The sequence below is a fragment of the Nerophis lumbriciformis genome, linkage group LG16, assembly GCF_033978685.3.
Source record: "Nerophis lumbriciformis linkage group LG16, RoL_Nlum_v2.1, whole genome shotgun sequence".
Lineage (NCBI taxonomy): Eukaryota > Metazoa > Chordata > Actinopteri > Syngnathiformes > Syngnathidae > Nerophis > Nerophis lumbriciformis.
Genome location: NC_084563.2, coordinates 25,359,767 through 25,384,868, shown reverse-complemented (window position 1 = coordinate 25,384,868; position 25,102 = coordinate 25,359,767). Strand labels below are relative to the sequence as shown.

At 39.8% G+C, this 25,102-nt stretch overlaps 1 protein-coding gene and 1 long non-coding RNA gene across 2 annotated transcripts; both read right to left on the bottom strand.

The window, feature by feature from the left end:
* Nucleotides 1–1,506: 1,506 nt before the first annotated feature.
* Nucleotides 1,507–2,181, bottom strand: LOC140676648 (uncharacterized). The gene is made up of 3 exons (XR_012050916.1): nucleotides 2,138–2,181; nucleotides 1,853–1,954; nucleotides 1,507–1,752 (listed from the first exon to the last, which is right to left on the bottom strand). It is a non-coding gene; the product is annotated as an uncharacterized lncRNA (long non-coding RNA).
* Nucleotides 2,182–12,794, bottom strand: LOC133617324 (H-2 class I histocompatibility antigen, Q10 alpha chain-like; the record flags this gene model as incomplete). The annotated part of the gene is given in 4 exon segments (XM_072914950.1): nucleotides 2,182–2,528; nucleotides 2,574–2,843; nucleotides 3,080–3,346; nucleotides 12,609–12,794. Coding segments are annotated over 4 exon segments (939 nt in total), but the record flags the coding sequence as incomplete, so codon positions are not given.
* Between the last annotated feature and the right edge of the window lie 12,308 nt (nucleotides 12,795–25,102).

Sequence of the window (25,102 nt, the reverse complement as noted above, 5' to 3'; positions counted from 1 at the left end):
TATTTAATAGATGATATTAATATATTATATATCTTATTGTGCCGTTAGGGGTGCATGTCTGATGCAAGGGCTGTTTAACACCTTTCTTACGTCACGACTCTGGAGACCGATGAGCGTTGTCAGCAGGTTTATTGACATTCAAAAGGGTGAAACTAAAAAGACAAACAATACAGTCAATATATACATATGTTATGCAAATGTATCATATATATGCTGTAATGCTACCTTAAAAGGCATGAGAAGGTAAACAAAGTGAATTTGTACTACGACGCCATCTTAGATGCCATCGCAAATTATTGCTAATGAGTATGGCAAAGATCATACATCAAAAATCATAAATTTAGCTCGAAATATTTTAGACAAAAACCAAGTTTCAAAGTTCAACTTATGATACATACCGGCGATGCAACCTTAAACAAAAGATATATGCAGTATTTCTTCGAAAATAACCACCATAAAGTACGTGCTGGCACCGTAGATTTCTCTGCTTGGCTTATGCAACTTCCGGTCAATAAAGTTTGATTCAAAATACCGTATTTTCCGCACCATTAGCCGCACCTAAAAACCACAAATTTACTCAAAAGCTGACAGTGCGGCTTTTAACCCGGTGCGCTTTATATATGGATAAATATTAAGATTCATTTTCATAAAGTTTCGATCTCGCAACTTAGGTAAACAGCCGCCATCTTTTTTCCCGGTAGAACAGGAAGCGCTTCTTCTTCTACGCAAGCAACCGCCAAGGTAAGCACCCGCCCCCATAGAACAGGAAGCGCTTCTTCTTCTACTGTAAGCAACCACCCGCCCCCGGAAGAAGAAGAAAAAACGCGCGGATATCACCGTACGTTTCATTTCCTGTTTACATCTGTAAAGACCACAAAATGGCTCCTACTAAGCGACAAGGACCCGGTTCATGAAAAGACGCAATCTCTCCATCCGCACACGGATTACTACCGTATTTCACAGCAACTGATATTCCTGTGAACCGCACTGTGGAACGGGAGCACGTACGGTGAATATTCGCACCACAGGGAATGAGAAGTCATCCTTCACTGTGGTTCTAGCTTGCCAGGCTAACTTCCACCCATGGTGATATTCAAAAGGAAGACCTTGCCAAAAGAGACCTTTCCAGCCGGCGTCATCATAAAAGCTAACTCGAAGGGATGGATGAAGAAAAGATGAGCGAGTGGTTAAGGTAAGTTTAAGTTTACGCGAAGAGGCCGGGTGGCTTTTTTCACGCAGCTCTGTCCATGTTGATATACGTATGTTTGTGATTGCACATTTGCGTACATTTTGGGAGTGAACAGAGTTGTTAGAACGCTGGTTTTTAATATATTATTAAAGTTTGACTGACCTATCTGACTGTTTTTTTGACATTCCTTTAGCGCAGTTAGATGCGGCTTACAACACGGGGCGGCTTATTGGTGGACAAAGTTTTGAAATATGCCGTTCATTGAAGGCGCGGCTTTTAACCCAGGGCGCCTTATGATGCGGAAAATACGGTACACACTTCTCAATGATGTAGTAACTGCCATGACCACATGATGGCGACAAATACACATGTAATGTTAATTACATAACAAGCTTATTTAAGCACAACACATTTCAACAACAAGAGTTTACAACTTTTAGTTGTAACAGAACACTTATATCTAACTTACAAAGTGCATTAGTGATGCTTCACCACTGCGTTGTTTATTGTTATTGTTTCCAAGAAAGAGAAGACGTTTTACTTACGAGCTGGATCGTATTCGGCTGCAATGAAAGAGAAAGCAGTGAAACTCACGTCTCACAAATGACAGAAAGGAAATACTTATTATGTCTTCCTGGAAGAGGAAACACTTGTGTCCCTCACCTTGTCTGCGTTTGCGCCGCTTGATGACGATGAAGATGATGACGGCCGCCAGGAGGCCCGCCCCACCGAGGACCGCCAGCGTGGCAGCGACGGCCACATTGCCTGTTGGTATGGTATGATTTATTTGTTTGACACCTGCTTCACAAGTTTCATGAAGGAACATCACATGGTTCCATGAATCCTACCTCTTCTCCATTCATTCACACCATATATTTACATAGCAGTTAAAACATGACTGTTTAAGAATAAACATTTTAAAAATGAATGTAAGTGTGTCTTTCTCACCTTCATCGCTGGCGTTGCTCAGGATGCTTCTTCTCTCCAGCTTGGTCCTCCTTGACGCCAGACAGCTGGAACACACATTCGTACTAGCCCTCCACGTCAGCCATCACCTCCACCGCCATCTAGAAGGTTCCGTCGTGGTTGGGGAGGAGCTCTCCGTGCTTCACGTCCTCGTGGAGCTCCTCACCGTCTTTCCTGTCGCGAAGCAGCTGACCGGAGAGGACGGCATCTTCTGGAGGAGGAACACCTCTGAAGACTGCGCGGAAAGTGAGGTGTGAACGGAGGACGACGTGGACAGAAGGTGCGAGAGGAGTAAAGAAGGAGAGAAGAGAAGACAGAAGCCTAGAAATGGACAGAGTGTAGGTTGCAATGCTAGTAATGTTCCTATAGGGGACGTGCTAACATGTTACAAAAGTGAAAGTTCATCATGTGGTTCTACCTGTTCTCATTAGGACCTCCCTCCCATTGTTCAGATACTTCTTAAAGTAAGGACATTACTTAGTGAAGTAAAACATCTGGTATTCCATCAAAGCTATGTTATTGTCCCACTTGTGTTTGGTGGGGACAGCTTATGGTTTTGCTGCGGTCCATGTCTTCATGTCCAATAATATGAAATCTTCTCCATCATGACTGAACTGTTCCCAACCATGAAACTCATCAGTCTCATCATTCCATTCACATCCTGACATCCACTGGAAAATGTGAACACCTGAAAGAATGATACAAAGGGAAACCTCATTACTATAACACACACACACACACACACACACACACACACACACACACACGCGCGCGCACGCACACACGCACACACGCACACACGCACACACGCACACACGGATGATACAGAAGGTATCAGTACAGTAATGTGTGTTTACTACACTATAAAAAGTGCATAAGTAAATTTGAATATATTTGAATATTAAAATGTTTAACATAACAAACTTTCAGTTTGGTTGAAGAGCTTCCTATAAAATTCCATGTCGACTTTGCTGACCTGTTCATGAGCAAAACTGATCTCTGTTTGTCTCTGCCAGTAGTTTGGTTCCTCTGCTGTGATTTTGTTCATCCAGTCCTGTTTGGATTCTGTTTTCCTGCTGTTGCTGTCATAGTGAGAAAGCTCAACTTCATCAACATAACCAGTAACCACAAACTCTAGGAAGTTTGGAACATGAGAGGATGCAGTGGTGAAATACTTCAGTGAATGAAAAACTGAAAGACAAAACAGAGAAAACCAACATTTTATTGTTTAGTTTCATGTTCAACAACTCATATTTGAAATGATTGTGTCTTCATTTCAACTTCAAACACTTCTCACAGTAAAGAATCACATCCTGCTCTAAGAGACAAGAACACTGTCTTTTATTTCATGCATGTGTTGACTTCACAAATAGTCTTTTTTAAAGGTTGAATATCTTAAAGTCAAATTAATAACTTAAAGTCTTGTTGATGTTGAAATTAAATTCCAGACTATTCCAATTTTGTTAAAAACTGACCTATTCAATTAGTGTATGTTTATTATGGAAAATGAAATATTTCAGACAGACGGTTGCATAAGTGCACGTACTGTACAATATGTTTATTGATCATAGGTTTAACAGTATAAGTATTTGTAATCTGAGTCTTCAGTACAGTACAGAATACACATCCAACACACACACAGTACACACTTTAAGTGAAAGTGTAACTGCCTCATGATATAGTCAAGTGTCTCCCAGGTAAACAAATGCAGTGCAGCCCAGACTTTGGCGAGCAGGAGTCATGGCGAGCAATGATACCAACAAGAAGTCAAAGCTTGAAAACCCTCTTCTGTCTTTAAAGTGTGTTTAAAGACAAGTGGATAAGACCAAAGAAAGCTATTGTTGTTAAATATATTATTTCATATTTTAGAGTATATGATTGCCTATAGCTGTTTGGAGTTTTTTGTTTCATTTAAAAAAAATATTAAAACTGTTTAGACCAAGGGTCACCAACCTTTTTGAAACCAAGAGCTACTTCTTGGGTACTGATTAATGCGAAGGGCTACCAGTTTGATACACACTTAAATAAATTGCCAGAAATAGCCAATTTGCTCAATTTACCTTTAACTCTATGTTATTATTAATAATTAATGATATTTATATTTGTGGAAACACTGATCATCTTAATGATTTCTCACAATAAATATATATAGAAACAGATAAATATCAATATGAACTATACTAGGTCAGAGTTCATTTATATTAAACACAAAAAACACTTTACATTTAAGTGTTTATATATATATATATATATATATATATATATATATATATATATATACATATTGTCATTTGTAAGTTACATGTAAGTGTGATTTGAACGAAAATACCTAAATAAATAAATCTATATATACAGTATATTAAAAAAATGGGTATTTCTGTCTGTCATTCCGTCGTACATTTCTTTTCCTTTTACGGAAGTTTTTTTGTAGAGAATAAATGATGAAAAAAACACTCAATTGAACGGTTTAAAAGAGGAGAAAACACGAAAAAATTAAAATGAAATTTTGAAACATAGTTTATCTTCAATTTCGACTCTTTAAAATTCAAAAATTCCAGACTTCCGGTTTGGCGACAAGATGGAGTAGTCGCACTTTTCCACGCTCCCGCAAATTTCATTCCTACCATTCTGTACAGCTCGACTGAATGCAGTAACTGCTACTAACGTTTTAATAGTACTAATACTTTTTTCGCGCTGAATGAGAAAATGTCTAACAGATCCAAAAAGGAGGAGCAAAGGAAGGAGGACTTGGCGGCAAGTACCATCATGGCTACGCTAACTACAATGCTAGCGGACCACAAGACTTCTCTCTCGTCGGAGTTTAACTCCGCCTTTTCCAAACTCAACAACACGCTGGATTGTATACAGACCACACTTCTGGAAAACCAGAAGCGCCTCTCCTCACTAGAACTCTTTGCCGACACGACCAGCCGAGATATGCTGGCTATAAACACCAAGCTAACATGCGTAACCGAGGAGAACGCGAGGCTAAAAGCTAAGCTAATAGACTTGGAGAGCAGAAGTCGTCGAAACAACATACGAATTGTTGGCGTACCTGAAAACATTGAAGGTCCACATCCAACAACGTTCTTCTCTCAACTGCTGGTCGAGGTCCTGGGTGAACACACGCTGTCGTCGACCCCGGAGCTGGACCGTGCCCACCGCTCGCTAACAGCAAAGCCAGGCCCCGGTGAGAGGCCGCGGGCTATCGTGATATGCTTCCACCGATTCCAGACGAGGGAGCTGGTGGTGCGGGAGGCTCGGAAACGCAGAGGCAAACTAAGGTACAAGGACTCACCGATACACATCTTCGAAGACTACTGCCCCGAAATACTGGAACAGCGGGCCGTGTACCGTGACGTCATGAGGGATCTCTACAAGCTGGGCCTCAAACCAGCACTCCACTATCCGGCTAAGCTAATGGTTTCAACCGAGGATGGAAAGAGACGGCGACTCACATCTCTCAAAGACGCCCAAGATTTTGTCAAGTCCCACAATCAACGCAGCCAAGAACATGCAAAAGAGTAATCTCAGTCGGTATGACTTTATTGAAACTTTATTTGATACGGTGTGACTACCCCACAGTGCATGGCAGGGTGGCGCTAGCTTGGCTGACTGCAGCCATGTCTGGATGCCACACTGCCGACACCAACCTTAATAATCAACGCCTGCTTTATCACGATCAACCATGCTAACATAACTCTAACTCCAGGCCTGACCGTGAATATCACATCTGTGTGTACACTCATTGGATCCACTTTCAACCCGCAATATTGTTCATTCTGTTTTATTTTGTTACATCGACACTCAAATTATTTTGTCTCCCCTTTACATTTAGTTATCATGTTCTAATAGATATATATTTTTACACGGTGGTTTACTTCTTTGTTATTTGACCTAGCTGCTGATCTACTTATTTCTTGGTTGGTTACTGTTATTCCTTACCTATACATCCATGATGGTATACATGTTTATGCGCGTGTGTGTGTGTGTGTATATGCATATATATACCGGTATATAGGTGTATGTATGTGTGTATGTATATGTGTGACACCGCTTGCTTGTACTTTACATTTACTTTATTTTGCCACATGCTTTTTGAGTTGCTTATACTTTATAATCTATTTTTCTCACTTTCTGAAGTTATCTTAGTACTGGGTACTATGTTTCCTGAGGGAATATATTGCAGTTTTGATGCACTTTAATATGTTCTGACTCAGTTGGAGCCAATCTGTTGTTCTCGGGAGGTGGAAAAACCCGGAAGCCGATATGGATACGTCCATGCAGGCGCAAGGACAGCGCACTGCTGTGAAAAGGACACTTAAGGTTCAGTTTCGACAATGGGGTTCTCAGGTCCTGGGACGATGGCCCTGTAGGTGGTTGCCAGGTTTAATCCACCTGGCATTGTTGTATGTTGTTGTGTCTGTGAGTGTGTGTGTGAGTCTGTTGTGTTTTCTATATGTATGTGTGTTTATTGGTTTGTTTATCTCCTTATTCCTTCCTCTCACGCTTCTGTTTCATCCCCTCCTCTTACCAGTACTCTCTGCAGTCCCCAGTTATCGTGCATCAGCCTCCCTCCTGACCTGCTTGTATACATCAGCCCGTTCTGCTCTCCTAGTTGGACATGGTGAGACATGACAAGCACCAGTAATACACTTAGATTTGTTTCATGGAACGTGAGGGGAGTGGGGAGCGCCACTAAAATTGGGAGGGTCTTGACCCATTTGCAACACCTCAAAGGAGATATATTTTTCATTCAGGAGACCCACCTTCGCAACAGAGAGATTTCACGACTTAAAAGAGGCTGGATCAGCCATATTTTCCATTCAAAATTCAACGAAAGGGCCAGGGGCACAGCTATCCTTATTCGTAGAAATATTTCATTCGAACTCAATCAAACTGTAGCAGACCCGACTGGTCGTTATATTATTGTGTCGGGAAAGCTGCAAGGCACCCCAGTCATACTCGCTAGCGTTTATGGACCCAACTGGGATGACAACTCTTATGTGACTAAATTGTTTACATCATTTCCGAACATTGGAAACCATTTCATCATTATGGGCGGGGACTTTAACCTGGTGCAGGATCCTGTACTGGATCGATCATCTAACAAACTGGCTCCCTTATCTAATTCAGCTAAAACACTGGATACTTTCGCTAAACAGTTGGGTCTTACAGACACATGGAGACATGCCTCCCCTACAATTAAACAATTCTCCTACTTCTCCCATGTACATCACACTTACACTCGGATAGACTTCTTTCTTCTCGACAATAGATTGCTTTCCAAAACCAAAACATGTAATTACCATAGTATCGTAATCTCCGATCATGCCCCCACCTCAGTCGACATCAATATGGACACTCAACCTAGACCCCTTAAACAATGGCGATTCAACTCAGCCTTACTAGCAGAAGATCGTTATAGGAATTTTCTACACGATCAAATTAAGTGTTTTTTCGAACTGAACGACTCGCCAGAAATTGGAAGAGGTATACTATGGGAAGCATCTAAAGCCTATATTAGAGGACAACTTATATCTTTTGTTTCAAACCTAAATAAGACAGAGACCATTCAAATCACTGGGCTGCTCCGCAAGATTAAGGATCTCGACGATAAATACGCTTCAAACCCAGACCCGACACTATATAAAGAACGCCTTCGCCTACAAACTGACTTTGACCTTATGTCTGTTAATAGAGCGAAATTACAACTGCTCAAATCCAGACAACGATTTTTTGAATCTGGGGAGAAAGCTGGCAGGCTCTTATCCCACCGGGTCAGGGAGGAAGCATCTTCGAGGCTAATCACGTCTATTCGCTCTAACACAGGAGAACTACATACTGATCCAGCTAAGATTAATGAAACATTTGCTGCATTTTATACAACGTTATATACCTCAGACTGCCCCCCTTCCTCAGATGAGCTGTTTGGCGATAAAACATTCCCACAGATAGAATGTGGGGCTGCGAGGGGCCTGGGCCAGCCCATTAGTGTCATTGAGATCACGGAAGCCATCAAATCCTTACAGAGCAATAAGTCACCCGGCCCGGATGGCTTCAGTGCAGAATATTACAAGACTTTCTCCAGTGCTCTTGCTCCGGCTCTAAGAGACATGTATAATGAAGCTTTTCTGCAACATCGCCTCCCAGAAACCTTATCGAGGGCCACCATTTCTCTCATCCTAAAAAAAGACAAAGACCCCCTGCTTTGCAGCAGCTATAGACCAATTTCGCTCTTAAATGTAGATCTAAAAATTATATCCAAGGTTCTCGCTCTCCGGCTCCAAAGGGTGATGCCTTCCATCATCTCGTTGGATCAAACAGGTTTTATGCTAGGCCGGCAATCCTCACACAACACTCGGCGCCTCCTAAACATTATCCATTCGCCAAACCCTTCGACCCCGGAGGTGGTAGTGTCCCTCGATGCGGAGAAAGCCTTTGACAGGGTTGAATGGGAATATCTATTTGAAGTGATGGGTCGGTTTGGTTTTAACGAAGATTTCATTCTCTGGGTTAAACTTTTGTACTCGTCCCCAGTAGCCTCGGTACGTACAAATAATACACTATCCGCCCCAATTTTTCTAAAAAAAGGCACTAGACAAGGTTGCCCGTTATCTCCACTACTGTTTGCTATTGCGATAGAACCCCTTGCTCTCTGGCTGCGCGCTGAGGCGGGCTTTAGAGGTATCACCCGGTCGGACACGTTGCACAAAGTCTCGCTTTACGCGGATGACCTGCTCCTGTACATCTCGGACCCTGCTAGCTCACTCCCGGTAATATTTGACATTTTGGAGCGGTTTGGCACACACTCTGGTTACAAACTTAACTACCAAAAAAGTGAGCTGTTTCCGATTAATGCCTTAGCTAAACAGTTACCACGATCTCTAGCGGCATTCAAATGGGCACATGACGGGATTCATTACTTGGGGATCCTTATTACTCCGGCTATGTCTGATATGCTCCGGGCAAATTTTTTACCTCTAATTGAAAAGATGGAGAAGAACTTTGCCCGCTGGTCTGTTTTACCATTATCTCTCGCTGGCCGGATCAATCTGATCAAGATGATCACTCTGCCTAAATTCCTTTACCTTTTTCAACATATCCCCATATTTATTACTAAATCATTTTTCGATAAATTAGACAAATCAATATCTAAATTTTTATGGGGGGCCGGATTGGCTCGAATCCGCAAGTCTGTCCTACAATCTCCCAAATCTGAAGGAGGGCTTGCTCTCCCCAATTTCAGACAATACTATTGGGCGGCTAATGTACAGAAACTCCTATACTGGATGGATGGAGGCTCTCAGACCCTCCCGGCCTGGGTATCCCTTGAAACGGCAATCCCACACTCCTCATTACATTCTTGCTTATGCTCACCACTCCCTTTCCCATTTAAACTTGAAGGCACAAATACCATCGTATCAATCTCCATTAAAATATGGAACCAGCTACGAAAACACATGGGTTCTCAGGGCCCATCTATATTGACCCCGCTACTTAAAAACCAATTATTTAAACCTTCCCGTACTGACCCCGCATTTATGACTTGGCACGATCATGGTATCACCACTGTGAAAGACCTCTATGCAGACGGAGTGTTCTCATCCTTCACTGAACTCTCTTCCAAATACGATCTGCCGAACTCCCACCTTTTTCGTTTCTTTCAGGCGCGGGACTTTGTAAAGAAGCAGTTCCCACACTTTCCAAATCGTCCTCCGGAAACTCTTATAGATACATTGTTATCTTTGAGCCCTAATCATAAAAAATGTATCTCCGTGTTATATACCTCCTTAAGCTCAGTTGCTCCAAACTCTATATCAGTGATAAGAGCCTCGTGGGAGAGCGATCTTAATACCAACATATCCGATCAACACTGGAACTCGGCCCTGAAACTGGTTCACTCCTCCTCAATATGTGCCCGTCATAGTCTCATCCAATGCAAAGTAATCCATAAAATTCACTACACTAATTCAAAACTATCCACAATCTACCCCACTGTTAGCAATACCTGCAATAGATGCAAACAATCTCCGGCTGATCACGTCCATATGTTCTGGTCCTGCTCTAAACTATGTTCCTTTTGGGAGGACATTTTTGACACAATCGGAAAAGCATACGGTCAAAACTTTCCTCCCAACCCATTATCAGCCATTTTTGGCGTATGCCCCGATAACATGTGCCCGGTACCACTAAAACGCGCTGTTGCTTTTACGACCTTGCTGGCCAGGCGATTGATCTTGTTTAATTGGAAGCTGGCTCGCCCCCCATCACACGGCCGTTGGATTAGAGAGGTTCTCTACAATCTAAAACTGGAAAAACTTAGGTTTTCGCTAAAGGGCTCGGTTCAAGCATTTGAAAGCTCATGGAGCCCTTTTTTGCTGTATGTCAACTCTCTTGACCTATGCCCAGACGCAGATGAGGAATAATCTCCCTTTTATTTATTAGTATTATTTTATTCTATTTTTTATTTTATTATATATTATTATTATTATTATTAATTTTTATTTTATTTTATTATTATATATATATTTTTTATTTATTTTATATATATATATCTGTCTGTCTCTGGCCGCGTATGTGTGTGTGTGTGTGTGTGTGTGTGTGTGAGAGAATGTGTCTGTCTTTGTCGTCTTACTTGTTACACAATTGCGCCATTTGTCCCTCGTTAGTGGGACCTGAGTGGGGTGGGTGGTTTGGGTTTTAAGGGAAAGGGTGTGAATCATTTACTGCCTTTAAAATTGTACTGTTTTGACTTGTACTTTTTTCTGTCTGTTTGAAAATGCCAATAAAAAAAGTTGGATTAAAATTCAAAAATTCCACCGAAAAAAAGAAGAGAAAAACTAGCTAATTCGAATCTTTTTGAAAAAATTAAAAAAATAATTGATGGAACATCATTAGTAATTTTTCCTGATTAAGATTAATTTTAGAATTTTGATGACATGTTTTAAATAGGTTAAAATCCGATCTGCACTTTGTTAGAATATGTAACAAATTGGACCACGCTATATTTCTAACAAAGACAAATCATTATTTCTTCTAGATTTTCCAGAACAAAAATTTTAAAGAGAAATTCAAAAGACTTTGAAATAAGATTTAAATTTGATTCTACAGATTTTCTAGATTTGCCAGAATAATTTTTTTGAATTTTAATCATAATAAGTTTGAAGAAATATTTCACAAATACTTTGTCGAAAAAACAGAAGCTAAAATGAAGAATTCAATTAAAATGCATTTATTATTCTTTACAATAAAAAAAAAAATTACATGAACCTTGATTTAAATTGTCAGGAAAGAAGAGGAAGGAATTTAAAAGGTAAAAATGTATATGTGCTTAAAAATCCTAAAATCATTTTTAAGGTTGTATTTTTTTCTCTAAAATTGTCTTTCTGAAAGTTATCAGGGACGGCGTGGCGCAGTGGAAGAATGGCCCCTGGTTCAATCCCCACCTAGTACCAGCCTCGTCACGTCCGTTGTGTCCTGAGCAAGACACTTCACCCTTGCTCCTGATGGGTGCTGGTTAGCGCCTTGCATGGCAGCTCCCTCCATCAGTGTGTGAATGTGTGTGTGAATGGGTAAATGTGGAAGTAGTGTCAAAGCGCTTTGAGTACCTTGAAGGTAGAAAAGCGCTATACAAGTACAACCCATTTATCATTTATTATTTAAGCAAAGTAAAAAAATAAATTAATTTATTTAATCAAGTGAAGACCAAGTCTTTAAAATATTTTCTTGGATTTTCAAATTCTATTTGAGTTTTGTCTCTCAGAATTAAAAATGTCGAGCAAAGCGAGACCAGCTTGCTAGTAAATAAATATAATTAAAAAAAATAGAGGCAGCTCACTGGTAAGTGCTGCTATTTGAGCTATTTTTAGAACAGGCCAGCAGGCGACTCATCTGGTCCTTAAGGCGACCTGGTGCCCGCAGGCACCGCGTTGGTGACCCCTGGTTTAGACCAAATCTAAGCAGGTTTGCTTTACATTTTGTGGCCTTAATTTATGTCAATAAGTGGTTTAACATGAAAATGCAAGTGATTTATTAACTACAAAGCCTCGAAATATTTTTTTTATATTTATTATAAGTCCCACCACTTTTTAGAAAATATGAAATAATTTTGTGCACATGTACATTAGTGAACCAGTCTATTTTTAATATACACACTAAAAAGTGAAACTAACGTTTCAGGAAACGCCAAAATACAAAGTAGGGAGTATTTTGGTGTAACTAAATATTGTTAAAGTGAGACAACTTGAACAAGTTTGACTCACTGAATGTTTGAGCAACAATTGAAGACGAAAATAAAAAAACAAGACGCGGAAATGTCACGTTCAGCGTGAGGCCTGCTGGAAGGCCTTACTGACAAACAACTTGAGATAAATGAGAGTATTTTGGATAAAGTAGCACAAAAGAGCACGAAGGAATGAGGTGTATAAACTTGAAAATAAAGTGGACTTACCAGGCGTCACGCTGTGTGTTTGTACAACTGAGAGAAAGAATGAAAGCAAGTCCATGATTAAATGTCACAAGTGCAGAAGGAACAAAAAAAAAGTTTTCTCGTTTTAATCCTCGGAGAAAGACAAAGCGACACAATTTGCTTGACGAATAAACATGCAATGGACGCGGAAGTTGAGACCTGCTTTTATAAAATCTCTTCTTCTTCCTCCTCAACAAGCAATCATAATAAGGCGCCCCGCTGGTCACATTGGGTAACTGCTGGTTGGATTTCTTGGAAATCACGTGACTTTATATAACTTTCCGCAGCAGGTTAAGGTCCATTTGCGACAACACAATTCCTTCGCTATAGCTAACACTTCATTTATTTTTTATTGATGTATTTATTTGACAGGGACAGTACAATCAAACATTGTTACCCAGGCCCGGCCCTAACCAATCTGGCGCCCTAGGCAAGATTTTAGGTGGCGCCCCCCACATCGGCAGTGAAGTGTATATACTCACAAGAAACCGAATAGCTTTGTCTTTGACCTTTTTTTTAACTTACAACTATACCTAATATATAAAGGGGTGGAAAAGTGACTATTACCTGCAGAGAAAACATAGCTAACCAGAAGGCAATACAATGTAAAAAAAAACAGCTGCTTAAAAGATCTAATACAAATGTCCCTGAAAAATGTAAGGTGGGAGTACTGTAATTACCTAACGTTACATTATTATTTTCCATAACAATTTACCCCCCTCCACAATATTAACCCGACGTTAAAACAGAACTAGCTATTTATTGATTAGCAATTGCCGAATCATGTGACATTAGCTTAATGCTAAAAAGCCGGGTTACTATCACATTCTGTAACAGACAAATAATTTCATGTTCGGCTCACCTACCTGCTACCTCTGTCTTTTCTCGTTTCTCCTCCTCTTCTTTTCTCTTTTTTCTTCCCTGGGCACCTGACAGTTTTGGCCGTTTTGACATCTTGTGTTGATTTTTTGATGTGGTGCACGTCCAAAAAGAATACATTGTGTTTACGTGACGTCACACATCCGGGTTATCCCGGGTCATCCGCCATCTTGGGAGGCAAACAAAACACACCTGGCCTAGTTGACACGCTTCACGATTATTGACAATAGCTTCGAGCAAACACTGGTGAAAGGCGCATAATGGTTATTTCCTGTTGGGTGAATGGATGTACAAATCAACGGGATGGATCAGTGCAGCGAGGATTTTTCAGTATTCCTAAAATTAGACACAACGAAGGAGAACAGACAAGGAAAATCAGCGAGGAGAGACGACGCTTGTGGTTGGCAAGCATCAACAGGAAAGAGGAGCCATCTCAACATTCCAAAATATGTTCTGATCACTTTGTAACAGGTAGGATTACGTCTCAATCTGTTTATTAAACATTTTAGAACGATGTATTGTTTATTTTTTTGTCAATTTGCTATTCTCGAAGCCCTTTATGGGATGGACCACGAAAGCGAAAGCTTTCTCAGGATATATAGCGCCCATCTCAGCCCAGGTTGCTTGTACACGAAATGAGCCCTTCAGTTGGGCATTATCAAAACTAACAAATTGAATAAATTAACAAATTTATCACATATATAAATAAATATAAGTGGATGGGAGAGGACAGGCTTGGGCAGACTCCCCTTATCCTAAGGAGTCCGACGTGTCCTCGCTAAACACATGGTTTTAATGTACGTTATATATACATACCCTGCCCACTACAAGCACTTTCTCGTTTGCAGTCATGCTTTTAACGTTGCTGACCCATCCGTTAATAAACTGGTTGTACGCCTCCAGAGACTTGAATGCCCTCAATTCCTCCATTGTATAGGCACTGGTGTAATTGACGAGGTAGTTCAAAATGTCTATGTACGTTATGGCCGGGAGGCATTTGTGGTCATACGTGAAACTTTGTTTCGGCACTTCGTACGGGTCAACGCCTATGCATTGTGTCTTCTGGTTGTATCTTTCCAACGTCTGGTTGTCCAAGCCTTCTTTATACTTCTTTTTTGCTGGTTTCTCGGCCATTATGCATACGTTTGTGAACGGGTTCGTATATATGAATTTGCTGATGTTGTACCGGTGCGCTTGCCTTTCAAAATGGCGGATCGCGCGGAGCATCATGGGAAATCAGTCGGGCGTGAAAACTATGTATACGGGAAGGGAGGGGGCGCACCGTGCGGGGGGAGGGGGGGGGGGCGTAATGTTGTAACAAATAATATTTCTATTAAATAGGCTTTACTTTGCATTTTAATTAACGTGGGATTATTTTTTGTATTTAGAAATAATAGTACCAACTTTTTTTTCTTTTCTTTTTTTCTCTCCAACATTTGTGGCACTGGCGTGGCGCCCCCTGATGGACGGCGCCCTTAGCATTTGCCTATACGGCCTATGCCACGGGCCGGTGTTGTGCCGGAAAACGCACCCCTGCCATAATATGCACCCCCTGACGCGGGAGCGCGCTTACGTCACTCGGTTGCATCACTCGTCTCGAAAAGTATATCTAACTCGGCTGTTGGCTGAAATAGCCTCTTTTAAATCGCCTCTTTCGGCATAAAAAAGTACATAAAGTTAAATGATCCAAGTTTTCTTTACTTGTGCTTTACTTGTGGATTAATTAAAAATTGTGAGCCTTTAATGATTTCGCCGTCATTCAAGTGGCTGAAATCGCCTCTTTCGGCATAATAAAGTACATAAAGTGAAATTATCCTTATTTGTGGATGGATTCCAAATTGTGAGCATTTAATGATTTCGCCGTCATTAGATCAGATAAGGCGAAAACAACCAATTAATATTGGAATATTTGCTGTCCCGAAAATGTAGTATTGTCTACCAATTGACAGCTATACTGTAAAGAATATGTACACCAAAGTAAACCTCTAGATGTACTTTTTTAGAGACATCAAGAAGAACGAATGTTTGCTGCTTCATTCGATGTGTTGTCGTGATCCAATACTCGTATTTTAAAAATATGACATTTTCTTTAACTTTAAGGAGCTTATGGGTGGATGGATGAATAAATAAATGAATGCATCTGATGTCTACCTTTGATTTGGTTTTAAGAAGTTTCAAATTGAACATTCACAAATAACGTTACCAAAAGTACCCGAAGTACCAGAGGCGGAGTTATGGGGGGGGGGGGGAATTTCCCACCTGCCATAAAATGCACCCCCCATCTATCTCTGGTTAGGAAGGTCCTAGAGACATGAAACTCACCCTGGTTACTCATCATAGCCCCCCGGGTATACACTGAAAACCATGTGAAAATTGGACTACCAGAACTGGAGTTATGGGGGGGGTGCCATTTCACACCTGCCACAGAATGCACCCCCCATCTATCTCTGGCTAGGAAGGTCCTAGAGACATGAAACTCACCCTGGTTACTAATCATAGCCCCCCAGGTATACACTGAAAACCATGTGAAAATTGGACTACCAGAACTGGAGTTATGGGGGGGGGTGTGCATTTCCCACCTGCCATAAAATGCACCCCCCATCTATCTCTGGCTAGGAAGGTCCTAGAGACATGAAACTCACCCTGGTTACTCATCGTAGCCCTTTCCTTGCAGTGGGGGGGATATTGCTGTTCTAAAAATGTCTATATATGTGTGTATACATATATATATATATATATATATATATATATATATATATATATATATATATATAAATATATATATATATATATATATAATGTATATATATTACACACACGCACACACACACTGCTGTGTCTATTCAAAACACACAATTTATTGGTCTCTTAACATGTTTCCAGAAGAAAAGAAAATTATGGTTTCAAAGTTGGTTCCTTTTGGATGTTCCAATTCAGAAGAAGTGCAGTGTTATTTCTATGTAACACAAAATAAATAAAAACCTATACCAAACTTACTGCGTTTGTTTTTATTTGCCAATGATTTTGATAGGAAGCCATATAACTTCTCACAATTTACGTTTTCTTGTCTCGATTAAACTCTAGAGTACATTTGAATAAACTAATCATAGTTGATTTTACGTTATTGTGTATCAATGTATGTTGAATTGCAACAATATCATTTAAAGCAAGCTGTAATGTTTGTAGGTGTACTTTATGCATCAGGCGTAACTGTTCTAACATTGTCCACTAGCTAGTGCGTATTGACGTCACCACGCAACCAGCGTATATCTAAATATCACACAAGCCATATTAACTTCTCACAATTTACGTTTTCTTTTCTACATTTAACTCTAGAGTAAATTTGAATAAACTAATCATAGTTGATTTTACGTTATTGTGTATCAATGTATGTTGAATTGCAATTAACAATATCATTTAAAGCAAGCCATTAACTTCTCACAATTTACGTTTTCTTTTCTCGATTAAACTCTAGAGTAAATTTGAATAAACTAATTATAGTTGATTTTACGTTATTGTGTATCAATGTATGTTGAATTGCAACAATATCATTTAAATCCCTTTGAAGGCGACATATCACCACGGTTTTTTTTACATTGCCAAGTATCAATCCGCGGTCGCACTTAATAGATTGCTTTCAGATTCTGAGGAAAATCAATAGTTTGGCAAATTTCCAAAGTGGTTTCAAGATAGCATTATCTAAACATAATTAAAACGCTCTTTACACATTTTTAAGCATTATCTTTTCTCTCCCTTGGATTCAAACATCGGCCCAGTGTTGTTTTCACCTTTTTAATTTGCTAGTGGAAATGGATCCTTCGCTGTATAGAGCTATTTTCGACTATAAAACAAAAGGTATTTATTCAACGGCCATCTCCAAGGTAGAAAAAAATGAAATTCGCCGAAAGTCTGCAAGGTACAATGTTGAAGGTGAGTGGCATTTTCAGAAACTTTTATGTTCAAGAGATTTGAAGAAGTCACATGTCATATTGGCCTACCTTTAGCTACAGTATGCAACCATGCAGGATTGACTCCCCAAGTATTATCCAAGACACTTAGTAAACTACTTAGAGCGATATATGTTGGCGCTAGAGAGTTTTTCTGACAACTTTGGCATCTGATAACATGTTCTTTCTGACATGTGTTTATGTTATTACCCTGGGAATGTGAAAAAAATATGAAAACCAATAATACATTTGCAGATACAGAACTTGCACACTGTGACAATAATGGTATCATATAATTGTGTTATCAATAATTTTTAAAGATGTTATAATTGTTTACTTAACTTCCCTGTCATTGTATTTTAAATCCACTTCCAAATCCTTCATATTATTTTATTAGAAGACACTATTTAAAAGTAGGCCCCTAGGTTTGAACGTGTGAGTCAATTGTGTGTGTCCTGTGATGGACTTGTTAACTGCCCAGGATGTTTTCCTACCTTGTGACCCAGATTATGGGTAAGTGGTGCCTTAGGTAAGGATGGACAATGGTTATTGCAGGAAATCTTACACAGTAATCTCTTGTTGCGATAATATTTCCTTTGCCTGTGTCTCCATTGTTTTCTTTTATTTTGCTACAGGTTTCTCTCCAAATCATTTTACTTGATACAACTTTTCTTCATGAAATTTTTAACATTTCATGCAGTTGCAGCTTTGCCATGGAGCACTCCATGGCAATTTTTTATTTATCCAATTCATCTTTAACATTGGGTGTCTCAACATGATAGCAAACCCATCTGGATGTAGCAACCTTCACAAGAAAATGTTTCTTGGGGTTGATATATTTTCCAATGTATTTCTTAGGAGAGCAAATGTACTACATCGGTGTGACCAGATCCTCCAAAAAACAAAGGTTGTGTGTGGACAGTAAAGAGGCCAATGATGTCTTCACTGAGTTCCATGCCAGTGCCATAGGAGCCCACACGGGACAAAAAAAGACCAGAGACGCCATTTCCAGGCGATTTTTCTGGCCTGGAATGGTCGCAGACATTGATAAATGGGTAATTCAATGACACTTGAAGCAATTTCGCTTTTTATCTAATCCTACTAGAACTTTCCTTTATTACACAATATGAAATGACAGTCACCAAATGTTGCCAGTTGATGGTAATGTTGTTCATATGAATTGTGTTTTTTGCAGGTGGCCGATTGTACCGTTTGCCAGGCCAGCCAGCCCATAATAAAAAAGGAGGTGGAATACACACCTATAAAGGTGAATATATTTTATATATTTTTTTTCTTCCATGGCTTTGCTCTGAGTCCGAGGGTCACAGAGGAAGCTGTAAAAACAGGTTAATTAGTACTACACAACAGCATGTTAACATATTAAAATAGATTTTGATATTTGTATTTATTTACACCCAATAAATTATTAAACTGTCTCCAATGATCCTGCTCCTAATCTGATCTTCTTTATTCTACTTTTTTAGGTCACACACCCATTTGAGCTTATAGGCATGGACCTGGTGGGAAAATTAACCAAAACAAAAAATGACAATCAATACATCTGTGTCATGATTGATTATTATACTAAATGGCCACAAGCTTATCCACTCAAATCCAAAAATGCGGCAGAGGTGACCGAATGCATTATAAAAAATGTTCATCAGTTTGAGGCACCAAAAAGAATATTGACGGACCAAGGCACAGAATTTGTCAATGCGGTAAATATGGAAACCACGACAACTATTTGACTGAATTCATGTGTGCATTGTAACAGCTTCCAAATATTAGGGTTCCCACATTAATTTTTACATATAAACTTTTCTGTGGTTAATACAAAATGCTACATATCCTAAGACATATGTGCACTCTACATTTACAGATTTACAGGAGTGTGTGTGCCAAGCTGGGAATCCAGCGGAGCCTCTGTGCCCCCTACCATCATCAGACTAATGGTTTGGTGGAGAGGATGAGTGGGACCATCCAAAGGTGAAGGAAATATAGCTCCTACCTTTTCTGGGGTCAATCTATTCATTAAATATGATCTATGTGGTCTTCAGTTTACGCTAGTACAATTCAATTGTGAGGTTTTTGACAAATGCAAATTGTAATTTAAAATTTGAATATGTTTTATTTTCCAGGGCGCTCAGCAAACTTGTGGGCACAAAACCTGAAACTTGGGACGAATACCTAGATGCCATTATGTTTGGGCTCCGAACCAAAAAACAAATGACGACGTCATACTCCCCTTTTTTTTTTATGTTTGGGAGAGAGGCCCGCTACCCATCAGAGGTCCCTGAGCACTACAGGGTTAGTGAAGAAATCCTACCATGATTTGATTAAGAGTTTCAAAATAAACTCTGCTCTGTAAATGCAACTGGAAACAGTGTTAATGCAAAGGCAAACAAGCTACACTGTCTCCTGTGAAAAACATGTGAAAAAAATTCCTGCAAAATACTTTTTTGTTCACAGTTGGACAGCAGTGTTGAGGCCATTGTGGTAGAGGAAGCTCTGGGGGAGGACATAGAGCGGCTGGAGAGCGTGAGGGATATTGTGCTCAGCAATGTGGCAAAGCAGCAGGAGCGCACCAGGCGGAGGCTGACAACAGGTGCACCAAGGGCAAATATTAAAGTTGGAGAGCAGGTCTGGCGGCAGAACGTCAGGAACCAGCAGAGGAAGGGTGGGAAGTTGGAGGCAAACTTCCTGGGCTCGTACACAGTAATAGCACTGGAGGGAAAAAGTGCTGATCTGGAAGGACAAAATGGTAAAGTTTTCTGGAGGGTGAACATTGACCACCTCACCAAGGTTAGGCTTGAAGTGCCGCGTATACCTCATCAAATACAGTCTTCCACAACCCCTTCTACACCACCTCAGACACCCGCTGCTTCATATCTAGCAAACACACTCCGCCCCACCGTCATTCGTCTGGCCAAATCCACCATAACAGAACCTCCACCTCCACCAGCCTCCTCACCTCCACCTCCAGCAGCCTCCTCACCTCCACCTCCACCAGCCTCCTCACCTCCACCTCCACCAGCCTCCTCACCTCCAGCTGCACAAGCCTCCTCACCTCCACCAGCCTCCTCACCTCCACCTCCACCAGCCTCCTCACCTCCAGCTGCACAAGCCTCCTCACCTCCACCAGCCTCCTCATCTCCACCTCCACCAGCCTCCTCACCTCCACCTCCACCAGCCTCCTCACCTCCACCTCCACCAGCCTCCTCACCTCCAGCTGCACAAGCCTCCTCACCTCCAGCTGCACAAGCCTCCTCACCTCCAGCTGCACCAGCCTCCTCACCTCCATCTGCTTGAGGTAGAGGAAAAAACTCCAAAATATAAAAAAACTTCAGTCCAAAAATGTAAGTTTTTTGTCATTCTGTGCTTACTCAGTTGGAAAAAAAAAGTTATGAGCGTAACGCTTGTTACTCCTTTGTTGCATTCATGCAAAATGAACACAACTCATAATTTTCAGAAAAGGAAATCGTAACATTTTTAAGAATTGTGGTTGAAATGGAAAATATGTTTTTGAGAAGGGGTTTTATGGTATAATAATAGGTTAATGAATACAGCATGTTTCATGGTTTGATATGGTTCATCTTCTGCAGATGTGAAAGAGGCATTTGCAGGGAAGAAGGCCCATGTCCTTCTTTCAAAGATTGAAAAGTTTCAATTATATTTTTGGGACATCCAGAAGGTTGGTCCCAGCCAGGAGCTTGAGAGCGAGGTATTATGCTGTCATTTTTGTCTGATGCCTTTACATCACTTCACATATGTGCAATTCTGGACTATACACATTTTAATCAGGATTATTTTCTATTAATAAAGTTAATAATACATAAATTGCAATTTGCTGACCGGCAAAATTAGTTGATAACTGGTCCTCCATACTGAATATATGTAGCATTTACACACAGAGTCAGTCAACATATGGAACTGCATGTCTCACGCACAATTGATTTATTTTTCAATCTTTCATAGGTAATCAATGCCTACCTCACCTGTCTTGTGAGGAACCACAATAAAACACGTGCAGGAGAGGCTTGTGTCATCGACAGTTTTTCGATGACGGAAATTTGGCTCGGGAAAATACCAAGACTCCGGACAGTATGTATAGGAGATTGTTATGCACATGGAATTTGTTTCTTTGATTATGCAATACATTTTCATTAGTTCCTCTTCTTTACAGCTCCATCCAATGGCATTCTCCATCCTTGTGGGAATCATGAATGAACACCACCACTGGATGTTGACGGTGAGATGAGAAGTACTGTGCAAATCTTGCTTTTATAAGATCTGTATCAGTGGTTTTGAAGGCCCTCTATACTTTCAAGGGTGAAACTCCCTTTCAAATGCCATTTCTGAAGTCTAAAATATTTTCATGTACCATTTCAATCTTACAGATGAATCTGTCTAATAGTAGGTTTGTGCCTCACTTATCTTGTTTCCATGTTAAAAATACAAAGGTCATCTACCCACATGAGAGGAGATGCCTTTTTTTGGATCCATTGGGGGAATCTAAAAGGAACATTCAGAGATGCCTGGAGTCAACAAGGTATTTTTTTCCATTAAAGGATGATGTCTGATACATAGTACTTGCACTATAACGTCAGACAAAAAGCAGCTCTAAGAGCTGCTAAATGACAATGGTGCAATAGTTTTTTACAAGTAATATTTCTATCATTAAGGGCCTTTATGCGAAAGAAAGACTGCAATGTGACAAGGTGGACATGCAGCACTCTGGCCCATGCACGCCAGCAAGATGGCACATCATGTGGTGTCCTGGCCTTAAAAGTAAGTGTACTGTAAACTACTGAAACAATGTGGACAACCTCAAGGTCATTACCTTTTTTCTTTAGAGAAATCCATGACCTGGTTTCTTACATGTTTGTGATATGTACCATTAAATATCCCAAAATTTTGATGTTAACAAGAATAACTTGCGTATAATCATATGTTGCTCAAAGTAAAAACATGGATCTTATCATCTTGCTAGTTTATTGAATTGAATTATTTATTTCAAACCTGCACAGTACAACAACACACACTTTTTTTTTTTAAACATTTTGGCAGGGACATTTATGCAAGGCTTGAAAAGGGGTTGGATGAAGCAGATGCTTATAATATCCCAACCCCTCTCACTCATTCCACATTTAACATAAACAATATAATACAAGAACAATACTATACAAACAAAAACAAGAAAAGCTCCTGTACACTAACAATACAATAGTACCACTGTTACTATAAAACAAGACGAGACGAGACAAAACACACACACACACACACATACACACATACACACACACACAGGCCCAAACACTCTCTGACCATACACCTCTCTTCCATCGCTCTGTGCTGAGGGCATCACTCTCTTTCCTCCTCGTACTTCTTCAGTACTTCTTTTTTAAACAGTCTTTTAAATGTAATCATGTTAGAACAGGTTTTTAACTCGTCCCCTAAGTTGTTCCACAGACTGACTCCACGCACTGAAATGCACATTGATTTTAAAGTTGTTCTAAATTTAGGAAAATATAATTTGTTGTTTCCTCGTAGACTGTAAGTATGGTGAGCATCTCTATCCTGGAATAGGTTTTGTATATTGGATGGTAGAGAGTTTTGGGATGCCCTAAACATAATTTGAGCAGTTTTAAAATTGATCACATCGTGCAGTTTAAGTTGCTTTAACTCCATGAATAGTGGATTTGAATGATGTAAGTAGTGAACATTGGACACAATCCTAATGGCCTTTTTCTGCAGAGTGACTAAAGGCTGTAGATGAGATTTATAACAATTTCCCCAGACTTCAACACAATAGTTTAGATATGACATAATAAATGAATGATACAATAAAAGCAGAGCATTGGTGTTCAATAAATGACATGATCTCCTCATCATTCCAACACATTTAGCAACTTTTGTCCTCAGGTAACTTATATGAGGCTTCCATGATATATTTTCATCTATTACCACTCCTAAGAATGAATTTTGTTGAACATATTCTATTAGTGTATCATCAATAACAATCCTGATGGGTATTTCACTTTTGCGATTGCTAAAGAGCATGATTTTGGTCTTCTTTAAATTCAGAGACAATTTGTTGGTATTAAACCAAGTTTTTAACTTGATCATCTCCTCAGTTACAGAGGCCAGAAGTTGCTTTACGTCGTCACCTGCACATGTAATGGTTGTGTCGTCAGCAAAGAGGATGAACTTCAGCAGTGTTGATACTTTACATATTTCATTGATATACATTATAAATAGTGTGGGTCCCAGTATCGACCCCTGGGGGACTCCACAGGTTATGTTCATGAGTGTAGATTGATGTTGGTCGATCTGAACAATCTGCTGTCTCTCATTCAAGTAGCTCTTCAGCCATTTCCCTGCCACTCCCCTTATGCCATAGTTTTCCAGTTTGTTTACCAAAATCTGGTGATCAATGGTATCGAAAGCCTTTTGCAGGTCAATAAAAATTCCTAAAACAAATTTGTTTTTCTCGATACCATTAGTAATGTTCTCTATTAGATCACTTAAAGCTAATGAAGTTGACCTATTTTGTCGGAACCCATATTGACAATCAGATAATAATGTGTGTTTTTCAATGAAGCCACGAAGTCTATTATCAAATAATTTTTCCAATATTTTTGACAACTGTGGCAGAAGGGAGATGGGCCGGTAATTTGTGAAGTGGTGTTTGTCTCCAGATTTGAAGATGGGGATGACTTTTGAGAGTTTCATTTGTGAAGGAAATTGTCCAAGTTGAAAAGATAAATTGCAGATGTATGTGAATGGTTTGATGATTTCTTCCGCTACATTCCGGACCGTCCTCATGTCGAGGTCATAAATGTCACGTGATGTTTTGTTCTTGCTTTTCTGAATAATGTCTAAAACTTCCTTTTCGACAGTCGGAGTAAGGAACATCGAGTAAGGATTTTTTCCAATAAGTTCCATGGGCTGTTCATCATTAATTGGGATTTTTTTTGCCAGCTCAGGCCCAACTTTAACAAAAAACATATTGAAGCCATCAGCAATCATCTTCTTGTCACTTATGATTTGGTCGTTCTCAACAAAAAACTCTGGATAACAAGGACTGTTTGAACCATGCCCAGTAATTGTATTTAATACCTTCCAAATACCCTTTATATCATTTTTCTTTTGGATTAATAGTTTGGTGGTGTATTCTTTTCTGCTTGCTCTTAATATGCTGGTTAATTTATTTTTATATGTTTTGTACTTTTGTTCTGTTTCTATGGTTTGATGCCTAAAAAAAGTCCTATATAAATAATTTTTCTTTTTGCAAGCGTTCGCAAGCCCTTTAGTTATCCATGGAGTTTTTGTGGAGTTAGTTATAGTGCATTTTTTGATGGGGCAGTGTGTATCATAAAGTGAGAAAAAAATGTCATGAAATAAATTATAAGCTGCATTTATATCTGACGTTTGAAAAACAGAATCCCAGTTGTGTTTTGCTAAATCATTCTTTAGTGCTGTTAATGATCTTTCTGTTGTGGCTCTACGATAATATTCACTATTTACAGGTTTGGATGTTTTGCAGTTAATATTGTACACCATGAACACGGGTAAATGATCACTGACGTCACTAACTAACAAGCCTCCAGTTACAGTCTGATCTACAATGTTACAAAATATGTTGTCAAT